Source organism: Penicilliopsis zonata (genome assembly GCF_001890105.1).
Source record: "Penicilliopsis zonata CBS 506.65 unplaced genomic scaffold ASPZOscaffold_14, whole genome shotgun sequence".
In the NCBI taxonomy this organism is placed as follows: domain Eukaryota; kingdom Fungi; phylum Ascomycota; class Eurotiomycetes; order Eurotiales; family Aspergillaceae; genus Penicilliopsis; species Penicilliopsis zonata.
The window spans coordinates 326,073-344,081 of NW_019208923.1; the positions used below are offsets into that span (position 1 = coordinate 326,073).

Below are 18,009 nucleotides of genomic sequence, written 5' to 3' on the forward strand. Positions count from 1 at the left end.
TCCAGCAGTGGTGCTACTGCCGACATTTCTACTGGTCCCTCGTCTGTCGCTGTTGAGACTGCCCCGGCCGAGTCTTCTACCGGTGTCACCAAAGCTGCGACTAGCGAAATTTCTACTGGTCCCTCGTCTGTTGCCGCTGAGACTGCCCCCGCAGAATCTTCTGCCGATACGAGCGCAGCTTCCACCGTGACGGTTGTGCCTGCGACCCCTTCAGACGTCATCGTGACTGTTGTTACATATGAAACGACGACCATCTGCCCAGTCACAGAGGTCAAAACTACCGGCGGCAGTACGATTACCACCGTCCATACCACTGTTTCGACGGTGACGTTAACGTCCGTCTCCACGATCTGCACTGAATGTCTCGCTTCGAGTACGGGAGTTCCCTCCTCGGGACAAGTTCTTACTTCCACCCCTGTCTCTGGAGAGGCTGCTACTACCGCCTATGTCTCTGGACAAGCTCTTTCTACCCCTGTCTCCGGAAAAGCTTCTAGTACTGCACCTGTCTCTGGAAAGGCTCTTACTACCGCCTCTGTCTCTGGAGAAGCTGCCACCACGATCCTTGTTTCTTCTGTTGCTCCAGAGGAAATCATCACAACAGTCGTTACATATGTGACCATCACGACGTGCCCCGTCACTGCGGTTGTCACCTTGACAGGTGATCATACTACTTCTGTTTACACAACTGTCTCCTCCACCATCTCCACAGTCACTTTGACCTCAACCACAACTTATTGCACAAGATGTCTGGCAGCCAGCACAGAGGCCTCTACAGCAACCATCTCTCCTGGTGTGGCAGCTGTTTCGGCAACCATTTCTGGCGGAGCTGCCCCCGGGGAAACGACTATCCCTGCTGGAAGCAGCACTGTTCCTGTTGAGGGCCAAACCACCATTCCTGCTGGAAGCAGCAGTGCTCCTGGTGAAGCACAGTCTACTATCCCTGTTGGAAGCAGCAGTGCTTCTAGTGAAATCCAAACCACCATTCCTGCTGGAAGCAGCACCGCTCCTGGTGAAGCTAGCACTGCTCCTAGTGAAGCCCAGACCACTACTCCCAGTGGAATTACCTCTGCTCCTGGTGCGCTTGCTACTTCTTCAGTTGGCCCAGAAGAGTATATTACAACAGTCGTTACATATGTGACCATCACAACATGCCCAGTCACTGCGGTCGTCACCTCCACTGGAGATCATACTACTTCTGTTTACACAACTGTCTCCTCCACTATCTCTACAGTTACACTCACTTCAACTACAACCTACTGCACTAGATGCTTGGCTGCCAGCACGGAAGCTTCTACAGCAACTATTTCTCCTGGCGTGGGAGCTGTTTCTGCGACTATTTCTGGGGGGGGCGCCCCAGGAGAAACCACGGTTCCTGCTTCAGGGGAGACCACTGTTCCTGCTGCTGGGGAAACCACTGTTCCTGCTTCAGGGGAGGCCACTGTTCCTGCTTCAGGGGAAACCACGGTTCCTGCTTCAGGAGAGACCACTGTTCCTGCTGCAGGGGAAACCACTGGTTCTGTCCCGGGAGAAGCTGCTACAACTGCTGCCAGTGTGCCTGCTAGTTCTTCAATTGCTCCTGAAGAAATCATCACCACAGTCGTTACATATGTGACTATCACCACGTGTCCTGTCACTGCGGTCGTCACCTCCACTGGAGCTCATACTACTTCTGTTTATACAACTGTCTCTTCCACTATCTCCACTGTCACGCTGACTTCGACCACGACTTACTGCACGAGATGTCTGGCTGCTAGTACAGCAGCCCCGGCTACCACTATCTCTCCTGGAGTAGGGGCCGTGTCTGCCACACTGTCTGAAACTGCTGTTTCTTCGACTGTCCCTGAACAGACTACAGGCGCTCCTGGCGCAACTTCTGTTTCTTCAGGCGTTTCTGAAGAGTCCACGACTGTTCCTGAACAATCCACAGGTGCCCCTGGTGCAACTAGTGTTCCTTCGGTCGTCCCTGAAGAGTCCACAACCGTCCGGGATGTCACGACATACTCTTCAATTGTTGCCGAATCCACACCTGGCGTCACAGCTACTTCGATTGTTCCTGAGGAGGAAACCACGACCGTGGTGACCTGGGTAACAGTTACAACATGTCCTGTCACGACTGTCGTGACATCTAGCGGTAAAGCGTACACCTCAATATATACTACCGCCTCAACTGTGACTCTATCATCAATATCGACGGTGGTTGCTACTGAAACAGCATATGTCACTGTACCAGCCGCTAGTGTTAGCGCAGTCACAACTTCGGTTCCTGAAGTGGTTACTGTTATTACCTGGGAGACTATTACCACCTGTCCTGTCACTACAGTCGTCACGTCTGAAGGCAAGCCATATACATCCGTTTACACCACTGCGTCAACCATTACTTTATCCTCGGTATCTACGGTAGTTGCTACTGAAACAGCATATGTCACTGTACCAGCCGCTGGTGTCAGTGCGGGAGTCAGTGCAGTCGCAACTTCAGTTCCCGAGGTAGTGACTGTTGTTACGTGGGAGACTATTACCACCTGCCCTGTGACGGCCGTCGTGACGTCCAGTGGAAAGGAGTATACCACCGTGTACACCACTGCCTCAACAATCACTTTATCTTCGGTATCAACTGTGGTTGCAACTGAGACAGCACAAGTAACTGTACCAGCTGCTGGTGTCAGTGCGGGAGTCAGTGCAGTCGCAACTTCAGTTCCCGAAGTGGTGACTGTTGTTACGTGGGAGACTATTACCACCTGCCCTGTGACGGCCGTCGTGACGTCCAGTGGAAAGGAGTATACCACCGTGTATACCACTGCCTCAACAATCACTTTATCTTCAGTATCAACAATAGTTGCTACTGCAACGGCGGAATACGTCACCACGCCAGCCCCGGTCGCCACTGCAGTCTCCACGACAGTGCCAGAAGACTACACAGTGACTGTGGTGACATATGAAACCATCACCACCTGCCCCGTCACAACAACCATCACATCTGATGGCAAGAAGTATACATCTGTCTACAACAGTGTTTCAACAGTGACCGTGACCGAGACAACTTCCTACTGCCCCCGATGCGCGGCAGCCAGTGCTTCCGCGGCAGCAGCATCGGCATCCGGCGTGTGGACTATCTCTGAGGTGCCTTGCCCAGAGATTGTCCCCCAGTGTATCGAAACCTGGCTCTCCGTCGTGACCGACTGCGACTCCAACAGTGACTCGAGCTGCTACTGCCCGTCCTCGGCCTTCACCGATGAAGTGATCACTTGCCTCGAGTCCCGGTCGACCTCCTACGCTGAACTCCAGAATGCTCTCTCATTCTTCACGGGTATCTGCGCCTCCTACGTACCGCAAAACCCAGCCATCATCACGGCCATCCCATCGAATATCACACTTGTAGCCACGGCGGTTCCCCTGCCTTCCTCTGCCTTCGCCACTCTTTCTCACTCCGACGGTGCGCGCTACACCGTGGGTAAACCCGCCGGCAAACCATCAGCCATGCCGTGCACAACAATCACTTACAGCACTTACACTGTGACCGTGCCTCGCGTGACTTTCACAACCATCACGGCCAACGCAACAGCCACTGTTGAACTTGTCCCAGCTATTGGAACTGCCAGTGCTACTGCAACTTCGTCGTCTGGTCCCCTTGCCGGCACAAAAAGCGCTACTCCCTCGATCACCTTGTACACACGCCTGGCGGTCGCAACGGGGACTGGCCGATTCCCCTCTTTCTCGTCTAATGAGCTCTACACTTCTGCTGCACCAGCGGTCTCGGTATCATCGGGTCTGTGGATTGCGACGGTATTAGCTCTGTTGCTGTGCATGGTTTAATCTCTCTTTTTTTGTCTCTTATCTGTTTATTCTTGTTTTTTGCCCCTTAAAGTCGCTGTTCTGTTCATGTACAATTTACAACACATAGATCCTATCCGTATCTAGTCAAAACATCAGACCATGGTTATCATAGAGATGCTCTAGGTAGAGTGTAAGAACTAATGTATTGACTTGACTTAAGAATGTTCTATATAATAATAGTAATAGTAATAGCTATCTATCTATTCGTAAAAACATTAGGCATGAACGGTGACAAAGGAGAGAAAAAAAATCAGACATTCTCTACCCAAGGCGCCTGGGCCTGCAAATAGCTGACCCCATGCTTATACCTGCTCAGCATTGGTTCCTCGTCCACAGCACAGTGAGGCTGGCTATCTCGTCCCTTGAACCAGCCGAGCGCGTAGCGTTTGTTTTTCGCGACGAGGACGGCTTCCATTTCTTTATTTGTGTAGCGTTCCGTGCCGACGAAATCATCCAGCATGCGCGACTGGTGGATGAAAGCTAGGACGGAGGCGATGGTTGAAGGCTGGCGCGGGAGAAACGTGTGGCGCCGGTGGGCGTATACGGCGAGCGCGGAGACGATCAGGAGGAGGATGATTGTGATGGAGATGCCGGACGAGGCCGTGAAGGATTTGTACGTCTCGTTGGTGAGCGCGAGCGACGATGCCGTTACGGTTAGGATATCTCCCAATACGGAGCCCAGACCGACCAGCGCGACGAGGTAGTGTCTGTTCCATGCTGCTTTGAGCGGGAGCAGGCCGTAAGGGGTCCCCTGGTAGTCGAGGGTGAGTGTCACTTCGGGCCGGGCATTGCCTCTGTACAACGTGTGGAAGGGCTCGATCATCTTGACGGCAAACTCGAGCGTCGTCCAGAGTTGCTTGATCAGCGTGGCGACCAGCACGGGCAGCCAGGGGAGATTCTGTGGGATCACGTTGAGATTCGTGTAGGTGATGACGGGGACGAAGGGGAGGACGACAAAGAGGAAGCCCACCAGGGCGAGAAGGGAGTGGCTGCGAAGGATGATTGGGTGCGGGTTGGTGGCTTTGCGTTCTGCGTACGGGTCGTGTTCACTCTGTCTCATGTATTCACCTTGCCAGATAGTGGACTTGTGCAGGATGTAGCGCCGGTGGCGAAGCCTCTGGTGGATCTCATCCGTGGTGGCCTCGTCCATCCCCTGGAAATCGGCGAGGATGTGTGATTTGGTGGCCATGGCTGCGACGCCGGCAATTCCACGCGGGTCACTGAGCAACCCGGACTTTCTGCGCAATTGCACCATGAGAACAATCCCCAGCAGGGCGACAATGATCAGACAGGCGGTCAGGAGGCGCGACCAGACCAAGCTGATGCGGACAAAGTACTCGAATGTGCAGTCTGTGTCGTCTTGAGAGCCGGTGCACAGGGGATTGCGGACAGGAGCAATCGTGGGACTCTGTAGAGAGGGAGCGGCCGCAGTAGCGAGGATGGAGCCAATACAGGCAACAAAGACAGCCCACTGTCGGTAATAGAATGCTTTAATGGGAGTAAGATAGGTCCATTGGGTCACATAGTCGAGGTTCAAGCTTTGCGCGGCAGTGTTGCCGCCCGGGCGAGACAGTTGGAAGTACGGCTCCAATCGTTTCACCTCGTAGTCAGTGATCTGCCAGAGAACACCATAGCTGACCATTACCATGGTCGGGAGGTACTTCCAGCAGAAGAACTCAATGACAGGGATGTCGGCAACTGTGTTATACTGAATTAAGCCTTTACCTTCCTTTTCGAGGGATCTGGACTTTTGGCACAGGTACTCCTCCACCCCCGCCAAAACGAGAGACACCACAACCAACATAATGATATATGGCGTCCTCATCGATAAGGGCTTCCAGTTCGGTTGTTCGGGGTCAGTGGGGTAAAAGTAGCTCTGGCAGGCCTGGTCGAGAGTCTCGAAGACGGCTGATGATCGGTTCCCACCTTCCAAAGAAGTGATGTCGACAGACGGTGATAAATCCTTGATGGCAACAATCATGTTTGACCTCCTAGCCAGCTTCTGTCCGTAGTCTCTGATAGACGCAGCCCGTGCTAAGTCCTCCGTCATGCAATCCACGGTTAACATGGCGCTCGACTTCGACGATGCCTCGGGGTCGCTATCGCGACGAACACTGACTTCGGCCAAAACCACTTCGCCTCCGGATTTCTGACCATCTCGATCTGATATTGGTTGTGCGAGTGAAAACGTGCTATTCGGTCCTTCAAGAAAGGATATATCCACGTTGGTCGGTTCGCTTTCACCCCAATCTTCTAGCTCATGAATCGCCGAGTATCTGCTCTGTCGAGGAGAGAATGGCAAGCCCGCTCGGAGATCTGGCGACTTGAGACTCGACAGCCGCTTGATGATCGATTTCGGTCGCGATAGCTCATCCACAGAACCAATTGAGCGGTGGGAACGGCGCAAACCAAATGGGGTATACGCTGTATCGGCTGGATGATGAAGCACCGTGGAGCTTCTAGTCACACCTGACGAAACGTTGGGAGCGTAGTTGATGATGATGGCAGGCGTCCTAGGCGGCTTTGCTTCCTCATGAATAGTTTCTGCGCCGAGGGCGAAATTGTATCTTGAGTTCCGCAGCTCAGAACGACGAATACTCCGGCGAGGTTCGGTTTCGACGTTCGTCTCATTATCCATATTTGATGGTTGTTGTCGTCACTTTTCAGCTCACGTTCCACGATCTTACACTATGAGATTCAATGGAGGGCCTCTGCCAACGATCATTATGGATCAACCAAAGGCAGCAGTGCGGAGGTAGGGTGGTTTGATTCTATTGAAGCGGAAACCGTGTCGAATGCGAAGGTAACGCTGTTTATGATCGATGTCTAAACTTATCATGAGGTTCTTTCTCTTTCCTCTCTTCCTTTCTCCCTCCGCCTCTCTCTCTATCTCTCCCTTCCCTTGTTTGCCGCTGCGCTTCGGCTCGGCACTATGACCGGAATAGCACCTGTCGCCCGCCTTCAGGACCCGAGAGACCGGGTCAGGCACCGTGGGCGTTTAATCGAGGGATCCCAATCGAAAGAAACAGGGAGGTACATAGGGCTAGTTCGCAGCAGTCTGTCACACCAACCGCGCTCACGAACGGCTTGAAATCCCATCAACGTAAACAAAGACCAATACTCGATCTCAGCGTCGATGCCGTGTGGGGGGAGAATAAGGCAGATAAAGGTGGATATTGGATCAGTGGATAAGAATAAGTCTAATGACACCCAGTGTTAGTTATTATTAGCAGCGCTTGGCTCGCTGGATGACAGCCACTCATCTTGGATAAAACAGCGTCAATTCCCACCAACAAGTGCCCAAGCTCCAGCCTGATTCGCGAGTATCGTGCTTCGCCTGTGCTAGCTCCGGAGCAGGAATGAGCTGCGAAGCCTTGGCAAGCGTAGACGATGGGACTTGAGAGGGCTGATGGTCTTGTCGCTGGCGGCTCACGACCTGCAGCCAGCTATTTGCCGCTGGAGCCTGGAGGTTGTGATGCATGTGACAAGAATAACTACTGAGTCTAGGAGTTGTTGCTATACGAAGTTGTATTGACAAGTACGGAGGAACCCCAAAAAGGAAAGGTCGACAAACGTAGACACGAAGTCGCGTTTGTTCTTCTTTTTTTCCCACAACAACGAGGGTCTATCGAGCTCAAGTCATCGACACGCTCACTACTAATCTAATTACAAAAACCGTGTCTCGTCTGGCCATTTACGGAACAGATCTGCCACTCGGTCCATCGGCGCCGTCAGCAAACCGGCCACCGTCTCAAAGGGCGGCTTGTTTGGTGCGCTGGGATGCGATCGAGAGGGGACAAACATCCTTGTACGGTCGAAAGACTTGGACAGACCTTGGCTGTCAGGCTGACTCAGAACCTCTTCCAGCCGCCGTAAATCGCCTGATTCCTCCTTCTCGATGTGGTTCTGCAGATCAGCCATGAGAGACTTCAGCTTGGTGTGGAACTGGGGGTCGGTCGACTTGAGGCTTTGGAATTCTTTGAGTTTCTCCTTCATCTGAAAAATGGTTTAATACCAACTAAACACGAATGGCGAGGTCAGAATTCACCTCTTGGTGCTCGCGACGAGCCCTGTCTGCCATCTCACCCCCTTTCGATAGGTACTTCTCAAAGGCAGGATACACGACGAGCTCCTCGCCGATGGCATGCCGGGCGACTTCCCACGTGAACTGGTTCTGGAACCGAGTCTGTTCGTCTGGATCCTTGGACGTGAGGATCCGGTCATAGACGGATTCGATCTCGTGGTGGTCCCTCCGGAGGACGTCGGCGATGCGAGGTATTGGCGTCTCTACTTTCTCGGAGAAGAATCGCACCTGGTTGCTTGTCTGCCCTTTGATGAAATTAGGTTGTAAGGCATGGTTGTCAGCCATGTTTAAAGAGTGCGAGGTATCACAATTTTGACGCAATGAGGATTCCCAGCTTCCCAAAAGGTGTCGTAGACAATCTCGGACCTGGATCCCGTTCTCTTGACGGACCAAACTTCCGAGAGAAGGATGAAGTGGACATGATGCAGCATGCCTCCTCACCAAGAAAGATCCCAGTATTTTAAGCAATGGTTTGAATTCACGATACGTTGTTTATAAAATCCGTCATGGCATGTATATAAGAGAGGTTACCAAAAAGCATGGTAAGTGAATCAATAACCTTATTGATTCATCTTACCAAGTATAGATACTAAACTATCCAAACACCAACGTCCTCACTTCGATACTCTCTCTCGGTTTCCCCCCAACAGGCGTCCTGGGGTCGACAAACGCCGTATGAGGCACGCTCGTGCCGACACCCTCCGCGGTATCAGAGCACTTGAGCAGCAGGCGCTCATCATTCTCCATTCCAGACCAGTACTTCCACTTGAGCGCGGGGTTATATTTGACCTGCATGGTCTCCCCCGTACGATCTGGATAGCGATGCTCGACCGCGACGAGATCGTTCTCCCGATCGACGGACGCAGCAGATGCAAACGCCAGCGGGGCGGAGACCACCGCCCCGTTCAAAGGCCGCCACACGTTGATGATACGATATCTGCCGCGAAGGAGCTTCTCTGCCTCTTCCGGATCTGAGACGTGCAGACGTACCCGGTCCGCAGCGGCTTTGGCTGTCTGGTCGACGTGCGTGCGGTTGACGGGCTGGCGACGCGCCTTCGACTCCTGTCTGCGGATCGTATGGTCGAAGATGATCACCTTGTGGACTCCCTGAACGTGGTCGAACAGTAACTTCTCCACCTCCGGGTAATACACGCGCTGGACCTCCTCGTCCGAGTCGAAGGTTGCGTATGTGGTTTGCGTGGGGACCCCCTGCAACGCCTGCAGAGCGTCGGTGTCGAGATCGTAGGCATGCTCGTCACCCCGGATATCCTCGATCGTGACCTTGTGTGTTGTTTCGCCGAAGTTACGCTGGGGAAGACCTGTTGGTGGCTCTTCGACGTAGTTGAAGGGCCTTGATCCGTCTTCGGGGGGGACGTAGAAGACGAGGTCCGCCTCCACCGGTCCTCGAGGGATTTCAGCGGTGGCAGTTGTTTTTGTGATAGTAACTGTTGCAGACATGGTGGGGAGATAGATAATGATTTAGAAATAATAACATTTCCTCTTGCCTAGCTAGTACTGGAGTACTATTTATATGAGGCCCTGACAATTCTCCGCACTTCTCTGCTGACAAAAGCATTTATTCCACAGTCCTATTTGTAATCCACGCATCTCCCTGTCCACTGAGTGCAGAATACCTACGGTGAATTACGCAAAATGGTTTAATATATTGTTTCAGGTTTAGCCCTTGCCTGCGCGTTACTATCACCGTGCGTGTTTCTATAAAGTCCCTTCGTCGCCGCTTCAACTTGTAGTCGATTTCGACTTGCATAACACTTTGGACGGAGAGTAGCAATTTGAACATAATTTGATACTCACTAACTGCAACCTTGCTAACCTTTCAATACTCCCATTTCTCCGGGTGAGAACGCCAGTCCCTCTCGTCAGGTCGCTTAGCCAGCCTGTACGCGATATAACGGGTGTCTGACCATTGAATTTCATCACGGATTGGCCATCCCCTTCGAAATCCCGAAATGCGACTGAACAATTAGTAAATATCCCCAATATACGTAGAATCCTTGACGGGCACATTGCCAGTGGACTTGTCATAGATGATCTTCGAGATTCTAGACTCCTGTGGTTTTACACCGCAGCGCAGCATCTCTCTGTTGGTTGTATTAGCCATTTGTCTGTCTGCCAACCTTGGGTTTGCGTAGACTGACTCGAAGGCAGCACGAAATCTGGCACGGATGTTCTCTCGTACAAGAGGATCCAAGCTCCAGAAGAATTCCTCTGTAAGAGACTCCCTAGGCACCGGTTTTCATACGAGGTATTTGACATAGCCAGTGGGAACGAGATTATGTTCCTCTTGCGTTTTTTCGTAGTAGCTAAGGAAACGTGGAACAGAGCTTCAGCCTTGATTCATCAATAGCCTAAACGTCTCTAGTTCACCACACACCTCAAGAGGTTGGATTTGTTGCGCTAGTGTAGCCAGATCAGCGTCCTCCGTTCCAGTGATAGGAATCTGATAGTATATTCGCATAAACGCTATCTATGTCGGGCCCTCCTCTAGGTGGCACAGAAATTTGCCAACGGTCATGGGGGACCCCGAGCCCATGTCGACATCTTCCTGTGAGAGATGAACAGCGCTCTCTGAGAGCTTTTCCGTGACGATCCACGAGCGGCTGATCCCTGGGGGGGCCACAGAGGGAGAGACAGCAGACGGCTGTTTCGGGGAGTCGAAGTCATAAAAGGCAATGGCCTTAGTCCCTACCAGGCGGCGGAGGTATCGGGCATCGAATTCACTCGGTCTGGAAGGAAGTGTCATGATGAATTCTCCCTGCAAAAGCCACGCACAATTCCGTACGCTCTCTCTCTCTCCCTCCCTCTCTCTATTCTCTATTCGACGAACCCCTCAAATGACATCATTTTAACCCCAGATCACATAAGCATCATGGATAACCATCACTGTCATTGGCGATGGAGAAGCACGCCATTGCGCCGTTGGATTATTCGGTGTTCGATGTACCGTAGGTTCCATGTATTATTTAATAGCCATTCTTCCTGTCTCGACTATATCTAGAGTAGATTCGATGGTTCTAGTTCTTCGACAGCGTTCTGTACATCGGGTGTTTGAGTTGCTCGTCCACTCTCGAGGGCATCTCTATTAAAATTAGCATATTCTCTTATTATATTATACAAGCACCTAGTCAAAATAAAAGCCAAGGTGAGATGAATCAATAAGATAGGGTAAGTGAGAGTCAGTGAGAGTCAAAGGTTGAAAGAGTCGAGATAAAAGTTGCCGCCATGTGGAAGTCACGCGTCGACCACGTGCATCAAGGGTCACGACTCACAACAACAGTTGAGCTTCAGTCTACAGAACCACAAGTCCTACTTTACTAGGGAGAGATTCCATTGCTTCTATTTGAGAAGAAGAAGAAACTAATAGAAGACGGTCTATACTTCCTTGCTTTGATTGGCTCTTGGCCACTGGATACCACTCTCCAACTGATACAGTCACAATATAGGCATCAGAATATCAACTGTGTTTCCCAGGCTATTTCTATTATCTAATAATTTGCCATGGTACACACTCGATATCAATAGTGACCCTTGGAATACGACAGGGAGGATTTCCAGATATTCCTGCGGCAGTGTGATTGGATGCAATTATCAATCTGAACGCATGGTCCAAGATGATTGGGGGCGGAGCCGAGCAGTATAAAAAGGATGGACAGCCTCCCACCCTGGATGCTTCTTTCTATAAAGTTTTTAAGTTAAACGCCTATCATGTCTCGCAAGACGATTCTCGTCACTGGCTGTTCCGCCGGCGGCATTGGCGCCGCCCTCGCCCTCGCCCTCGCCTACCAGGGCCACCACGTCTTTGCAACGGCCCGTCTGCCGGCCAAAATCCCGGCGTCCCTGAGCGAGTTGTCCAATGTCACCACGCTGGCCATGGACGTGACCTCTGTCGATTCTGTGGCTGCAGCTGTGCGTGCCGTCGAGCAGCAGCAGCAACGAGAACACCAGCAGAACCCCCCCGGACTCGACATCCTCATCAACAATGCTGGGATGGGATATACCGCTCCTCTGCTGGACTCAGACCTCGACGAGGCCGTCCGCCTCTACGACATAAATGTCTGGGGACCGCTGCGAACCATCCAAGCCTTTGCTAGCCTGTTGATCGCCCGCCGCGGCCGCATCGTCAATATCAGTTCTATCAGTGCGGCCGTCGGGACTCCATGGATTGGTAGGAAGAGAAACCCTTGCCTCATTTTTTATTCTATAAGTATATATATATTCTAACGGTTCTTCATGTTTCAGGCATCTACTCATCCTCCAAATCCGCTCTGACAAACCTCTCCGAAACACTCCGGCTGGAACTCGCTCCCTTCGGCGTCTCCGTGATGACCGTCATGGCCGGCCTGGTCGCCACGTCTTTCCACAAGAACAAGCCCGTCTTCGTACTGCCACCGTCGTCGCGCTACGAAGCCATCCGCTCGACTATCGCGACCTGGGCGTCTGGAGAGGCGGTGCCCGAGAATCTGGAATGCTCGCCGGACCACTTTGCCCGGATTATTGTCGATGATATCCTCCGCCCAGGAAAGGGCGGGATGCTCTGGAGGGGGCCGAATAGTTTGCTCTGCAGGCTGCTTCCTACCTTTCTTCCTGCTTCGATGATGGTAAGTCACGGACGTATCTTTGGGATGTATATCTATTCTCCTCTGACTTGGCTAGGACCATTTGAATAGCTATCATCAAGGACTGGGGGAACTGGCTAAGAGTCTTAATGACATGTCTATATGAATTGCAGAGCATTGTATCTGTGTGCATCTCCCAAGTTCTATTCCTCACCTAAAACACATCTATAACACAGCTAGAAGTAGACCAGTATAAACTACCAGGTAATACCCGGTAACACATGGTTGAAATTAAGAAAATGATAGTAATAGACTACTGTCTAAAATAATCATCCAGCAGTAGCACTGATATAGCATCCAGGTAATTGAATATGCATAGGACAGAACACGCAAGTGCAAAAGAATACAGCAACCAACAAAGACAAAACATAATGGTATCGTAATCCAAACCCTTATTCACATAAACTATTTGAACATCTCGACAGCTTCGCGCTCCCCGGCGTTCCGCATAGGAAACCAGCGGACACCCATATCCGCCGGGAAATCCGGGTGCAGGAAGTTAAACCGCGCGGGGTCCTGCGGTGGGACAACGCCCTCGCCGACATCGTCGTGCGGGACCTCGATGCACTCGTCTATCAAGGTGCGGTCGATGAAGCTAGCGGGCTGGCCCAGCAGACGGTCGATGCGCGCGAGGTCGTCTTCGATCTCGTCGTTCATCAGCGAGGGGAGCGGGGGCGCGTTGCCGTTAGGGCGGGCATGATAGTTTGCCAGAATGTGATAGGGCAGATTGGGCCGCGTGGCGGGCTTGTCGGACAGGTCGGCGAGGGTGCTCAGCGCGGCGTGGGCTTGGGTGCGAGTTGAGCGCGTTGCGTGGTGGAAGTTCTGGTGGCTGGCGGTGCGGGCCATCGACTCCGCGGGGGTGCCGTTGTCTTCGGCGCCTGTGCCGTCGAAACCCGAGGCCTCGTCGACGTCCGTGTTGTGGCCGTTGGTCGCGAGGCCCGAGGCGGCGTGCTCGGCGCGCCGCGAGACGGAGAAGAAGTGCGTCGTCGCAACGTGCGCGTAGTTGGCGTGCAGCGTCAGCTCCTTGTCCGTGAAGAGCGAGTGGATCGAGTACGCCGCCGCGTTCTGCTGTTGCACCTCCTTCACCTTGGCCCGGTCCGCCGGGGTGGGTGCGTCCCGCGCAGGCGACGCCGGCGGGTGGTCGTCGTCCGCCTTGCGCTTGCGCTTGTTGGTCCCGCCGCCGCCCGCGGCGTTGCCTCCGCCAAACGCATCCGACACGCCATTCCCGAGCTCGTCCAGGTCGATCCGGTGGCGGGTGTGTCGGGTCTTGCGGTTGCCGTGCAGACCCCCAGGGCTGGCCGGGTTGGTGATGCTAAACTGGTTCGGGTGCAGCAGCAGGGCGTTGGTGTCGGCGATATCCAGATGCTCCTTTTCGCGCATCAGCCGCGTCTTCTTCCCATTGATCGAACTGACCAGCCGTTCCCGCAGCGTGCCAGACAGCTTGTTGTATTCTTCGCTCGCGAAATGGACGCGGAAGCGATACTCGCGATTGAACCGGTCGAGATTGTCATTGTGGCGGTGCTAAAAACGTTAGTCCTCTTGAAGGTAGACTAAATGCAAGTGGATGAGAGTGTATCAGTTACCATCAACATGGTTAGGTCCGTATCTCGATCCTCTTTCGCCTGGTTCACCTCCTGCACGAAACGCGAATACCACATCCCCGCCAACCCAGCCATCTCCCGCGCAAACTTGCCCCCCCCAACGGTATTCTCAATCAAGGCGGCGATCTCATCCGCATCATCGGGCAACGGGCCCGGGTCGTAAGGATCCGCGTTATTCAGCAACGTCATATCGCACTGCAGAGCATGCAGCTGCTGTCGGAAATGGGCGTCGCGGTTCTGGCTGAATGAGGCGGTCAAATCGGCCAGCCGCTCTTGCAAGGCGGATCTTCTCTTGTCGCGTTTCGACGAAGCGGCACCCGCGCTGCTTCCATTCATCCCCGAGTTCACCCCCATCATCCCATTCCCTGCCACGGCGGTTCCGGGGCTGGGCGAGCGCCCGTGGGAGAGCAAGTTGTTGCCGAACCCGTACCCGGTGCCCAGAGCGGGCGAGGTCGGCGAGTATGCCATGGAATAAAATAGGAAGGGGCTTGTTTTCAAATTGAAAGAGAAAGAAAATAAAAAAGAAAGAAGAACTCTGAGACTGTATGGGTAGCGGTTGATAGGTGGTAGGGACTAATCCATAGTACAGAGGAAGGAGCAGATTCAGTGCTTGAGACGGTCCGGTCCTAATCCGGTGACCGCCTGGGAGTGATTCTGCAGGTGGATTTACACCGCCTTGGAGACCGCTTTTACACGCAGTATTCGCACTACTCGGGACGGAGTAAAGAGTTATCTTATGTACTCCGTAGGTCCTATGTAGGTCTTATTAGATGCACGATGATGTGAGTAACTGTCATTTGTATGCTTATGGAACTAGTAGTCTGGTCACAACACTACTCCCGTCATGTATTATACTACAACCGAACAGGGTATTGATTCATGTACAACCCTCCCAACGCCAACCGTTTATCCAATGATGATGACCTAGGTATATAGAAAGGATGATATATATGAGCAGAAAAAGAAGATCGAAGAGGGAGAGAGAGAGAGAGAGAGAGAGAGAGAGAGAGAGATTGTTTTACGACCGACGGATGACGAAGATGCCGAGCTCGACGCCGTCGCGGGGTTCGGTTTCATAGGGCCGACGCTGAATGCCCTCGAAGATCTCACTGAGCAACATGGCAGAGGTGACGTCTTTGTCGGCGACGGGCAGGCCCTTGAGGCCCGGCCCACGGCGGCCGCTGTGCCAGTGGACGTTGAGAACCTCCTTCATGCGAGCCTTTTCCTGGTGGATGAACCATTCGGTCCAGAGACCGCGGTCGAGGTAGGCGGAACCCTTGCCAGCGTCGACGACGGTGTAGCACGAGGTAGGCCCACTCATGGCGAGGCACAGGCGCTCCAGGTGGGCACGCATGGTGTCGAAATCGTCCATCTGCGAGACGGAGGAGAACTTGCCCAGGTAGCGGCCGACGTCAGCAGAGAGGCCATTGACGACGACCAGCTGACGCAGCAGTGGGTCAAGGATGGGACCGAGATACTGGGTCTTGAAGGTGGCGGCGCCCTTCTTGGTGGGATAAAGGAAAAGCAGGGAGCCGCCGTGCGGGGACAGCTCGAAGAGACGGTCGACCAGGAAGGAGGGGCGATCCGGGGCGAAGAGGTCGCGGTACTCCTGCACGGAGGAAGGGGGCAGGTAGCGTTCAAGGATGGAGACGTGCACGCTCTGCGGCGGCACGATCGGATTCGGGGCGCGGGAGAAGGTGGCGGGTGAGCGGATGGGTCCGCGGAAATCATGATAGGCGGGCACGGCCGCGGCGCTGGCGAAGACGGTGGGGCTGAAGTAGTCGTCGCGCGGCAGGGTGGATGCACGTGGGGTGCTGGTGGGCGAGGAGGGCAGGTTGGACAGGCTGAACTGCTCGGGCACGGCGTGGGTGACGTTGATGTAGGGCGACTGGCCTGGCTGCAGGCGGTTGTGGATGGCATGGATGACGGAGCAGAAGACACTGTCCTGCGTGGGCAGCTTAAGGGTCTGATCGGCCGTCGCGCGTGGGTATGGCAACATCTGTGAGATGATGCGGACAGGTTCTGCGGATGATAACGCCGCGGGGAGAGAAGTTACTGAACCTTCATATTAGCGATATGTTTTGGGGAGAAAAAAAAAAAAAAAAAAAAAAAAAAAAAGAAAAGAAAAGAGAGGAGAAATACCGGTTGCCTCGATGCCATTCTCGAGCCAGGCCTCCAGGGACTGCTCACAATCCATCTCATCGTTGCCTAGGCCTAGGCTACCGTCAGAGCTGGAGGAGGCCCCGTTGGAGATCCGATCCGAGGGGCTGCACAGACTGTCCGAGCCGGCGGAATGACCATCCATGCTGGGTCCCTCATGCATATGAGGGCTGGGGTGTGACTGTGGGTTCATATACGCATCGAAGAGAGAGACAGGCGAGCGTGGGTTCCAACCGATCCCTTCGTCGTCGTCCGGGGGTGTCGGGGGCAGGTTGGTGGTGGTGGTGGTTGTGGTGGTTGACGACGAGGAAGAAGACGAGGAGGCGGCGTACTCGGCGAGCGACCGGTTCTGCGAGACAGCATCCCAGCCCGATAGGCGAGCATCGACCGACGAGGTACGCAATTCGATCCGGGACCATGAGGATGGCGACGAGGAATCGCGGGAGACCTGTAATGGCGAGGTCCGTTTGGCCAGAAACCGGGCGATGGAGGAGGGTTTGGAGCGGATGGAGCCCTGAGAAGCTCGCCGTCGGAGTCGAGGCAGGGTAGATGTGTGATCATAGTTGTAGTTGTAATTGTTGTTGTTGTCGTGGCAGTGGGAGTCAATAATATCATGGTGGTCATGGTTGTTGGGCTCAGCCGTCCGTGGGCGGTCGAAGGCAGCAACGAGCGAAGTTGAAGTGGAAGAAGGAGGAGGGGGAGGGGGAGGAGCAGCGGTCGGGTAGGGCTCCGACTGAACCAAGATGTCTCGCCCCCGGGAGGCCGAGGAGGGAGTACGCATGATTAGATTGCTGGATACCATTGGAAGCGGTTCATTGTGATGGTGAGAAAGCAGTCGAGACATGCAGGGGGGTGGAATTCTCGGTCGGGGGGAGGAGGAGGCAGGAAAAGAATTCCGCACTGGAGAGAGAAAGAAAGACAGAGAGAGAGAGAGAGAGAGAGAGAGAGTTTGAATTAAGGGGAAGGATAGGAGATGAGTCCGAGAATAGGAAGAGTGAAGGAGATGACACTGGGTTGAGACGAGATGATGAATGAGAAGGATAGAGAGAGAGAGAGAGAGAGAGAGAGAGAGAGAGAGATGAAGAGAGGTGAGGTGGTGGTGGTGGTGAGGTGAGGCAGGAGAAGCAGAGCAGAGCCTGGGATGGGGCAGCCAGAGATGGCAGCAGCAGCAGCGAGCAAAAAAGGCCAGACTCACTCCGACTCTGCGATTTTGCTCTGGGGACACGGAAGAGGCTGCCAACGGTGGTCTAGACCGGGAGGCAGTGGGGCTGACAATACCATACAAAGAAGAGAATAGAATTCTTGAATAATAATGATTATAATAATAATGATATTATTATTATTATTAATATTATTATTCTTCTTCTTAAATAATCATGATTATAATAATGATATCTCAGCTTCTCTAAATTAATGTCGATGAAAGGTTTAATATGTAGAGTATGTACTCCGTACAGAGGAATACTAAATAACCAGTGTTCGACAAACTTGATCTCGATCAGGCCCACTGCCCACGGATCGACAATACGTCGTCTAGGATTTGAGAGGAGGAATACGAAAAAAAGAAAGGAAAGGAAGTTGGACTAATCAGACGGGTAATAAAAAAGGAAAAATTGTCCAAGTACTACAGAGCATACCTAGGTACTACAGGTACATACTACATATGGCAGCATGATCACTGATATTAATCCCTCTA

At 53.2% G+C, this 18,009-nt stretch overlaps 4 protein-coding genes across 4 annotated transcripts; all 4 read right to left on the bottom strand.

Moving 5' to 3' along the window:
- Positions 1-3,965: 3,965 nt before the first annotated feature.
- ASPZODRAFT_121566 (hypothetical protein) lies at positions 3,966-6,091 on the bottom strand. The gene is made up of 2 exons (XM_022721293.1): positions 5,941-6,091; positions 3,966-5,844 (listed from the first exon to the last, which is right to left on the bottom strand). The coding sequence occupies exon 2, from the start codon at positions 5,810-5,812 to the stop codon at positions 4,082-4,084; it is 1,731 nt and encodes a 576-aa protein (XP_022578826.1). The 5' UTR covers positions 5,813-5,844; positions 5,941-6,091; the 3' UTR covers positions 3,966-4,081.
- A 1,406-nt stretch (positions 6,092-7,497) lies between these two features.
- On the bottom strand, positions 7,498-8,200 carry ASPZODRAFT_71636 (hypothetical protein; the record flags this gene model as incomplete). Its single annotated transcript, XM_022729769.1, has 2 exons — positions 7,498-7,827; positions 7,880-8,200. The coding sequence occupies 2 exons, from the start codon at positions 8,198-8,200 to the stop codon at positions 7,498-7,500; spliced, it is 651 nt and encodes a 216-aa protein (XP_022578827.1).
- Positions 8,201-8,509: 309 nt separating this feature from the next.
- Positions 8,510-14,489, bottom strand: ASPZODRAFT_153782 (hypothetical protein; the record flags this gene model as incomplete). Its single annotated transcript, XM_022726016.1, has 4 exons — positions 8,510-9,360; positions 10,764-10,765; positions 12,968-14,073; positions 14,136-14,489. 4 exons carry the CDS (start codon positions 14,487-14,489, stop codon positions 8,510-8,512), a joined length of 2,313 nt encoding a protein of 770 aa, XP_022578828.1.
- Positions 14,490-15,171: 682 nt separating this feature from the next.
- On the bottom strand, positions 15,172-17,094 carry ASPZODRAFT_18523 (hypothetical protein; the record flags this gene model as incomplete). The annotated part of the gene is made up of 2 exons (XM_022727232.1): positions 15,172-16,208; positions 16,296-17,094. The coding sequence occupies 2 exons, from the start codon at positions 17,092-17,094 to the stop codon at positions 15,172-15,174; spliced, it is 1,836 nt and encodes a 611-aa protein (XP_022578829.1).
- Positions 17,095-18,009: the final 915 nt, after the last annotated feature.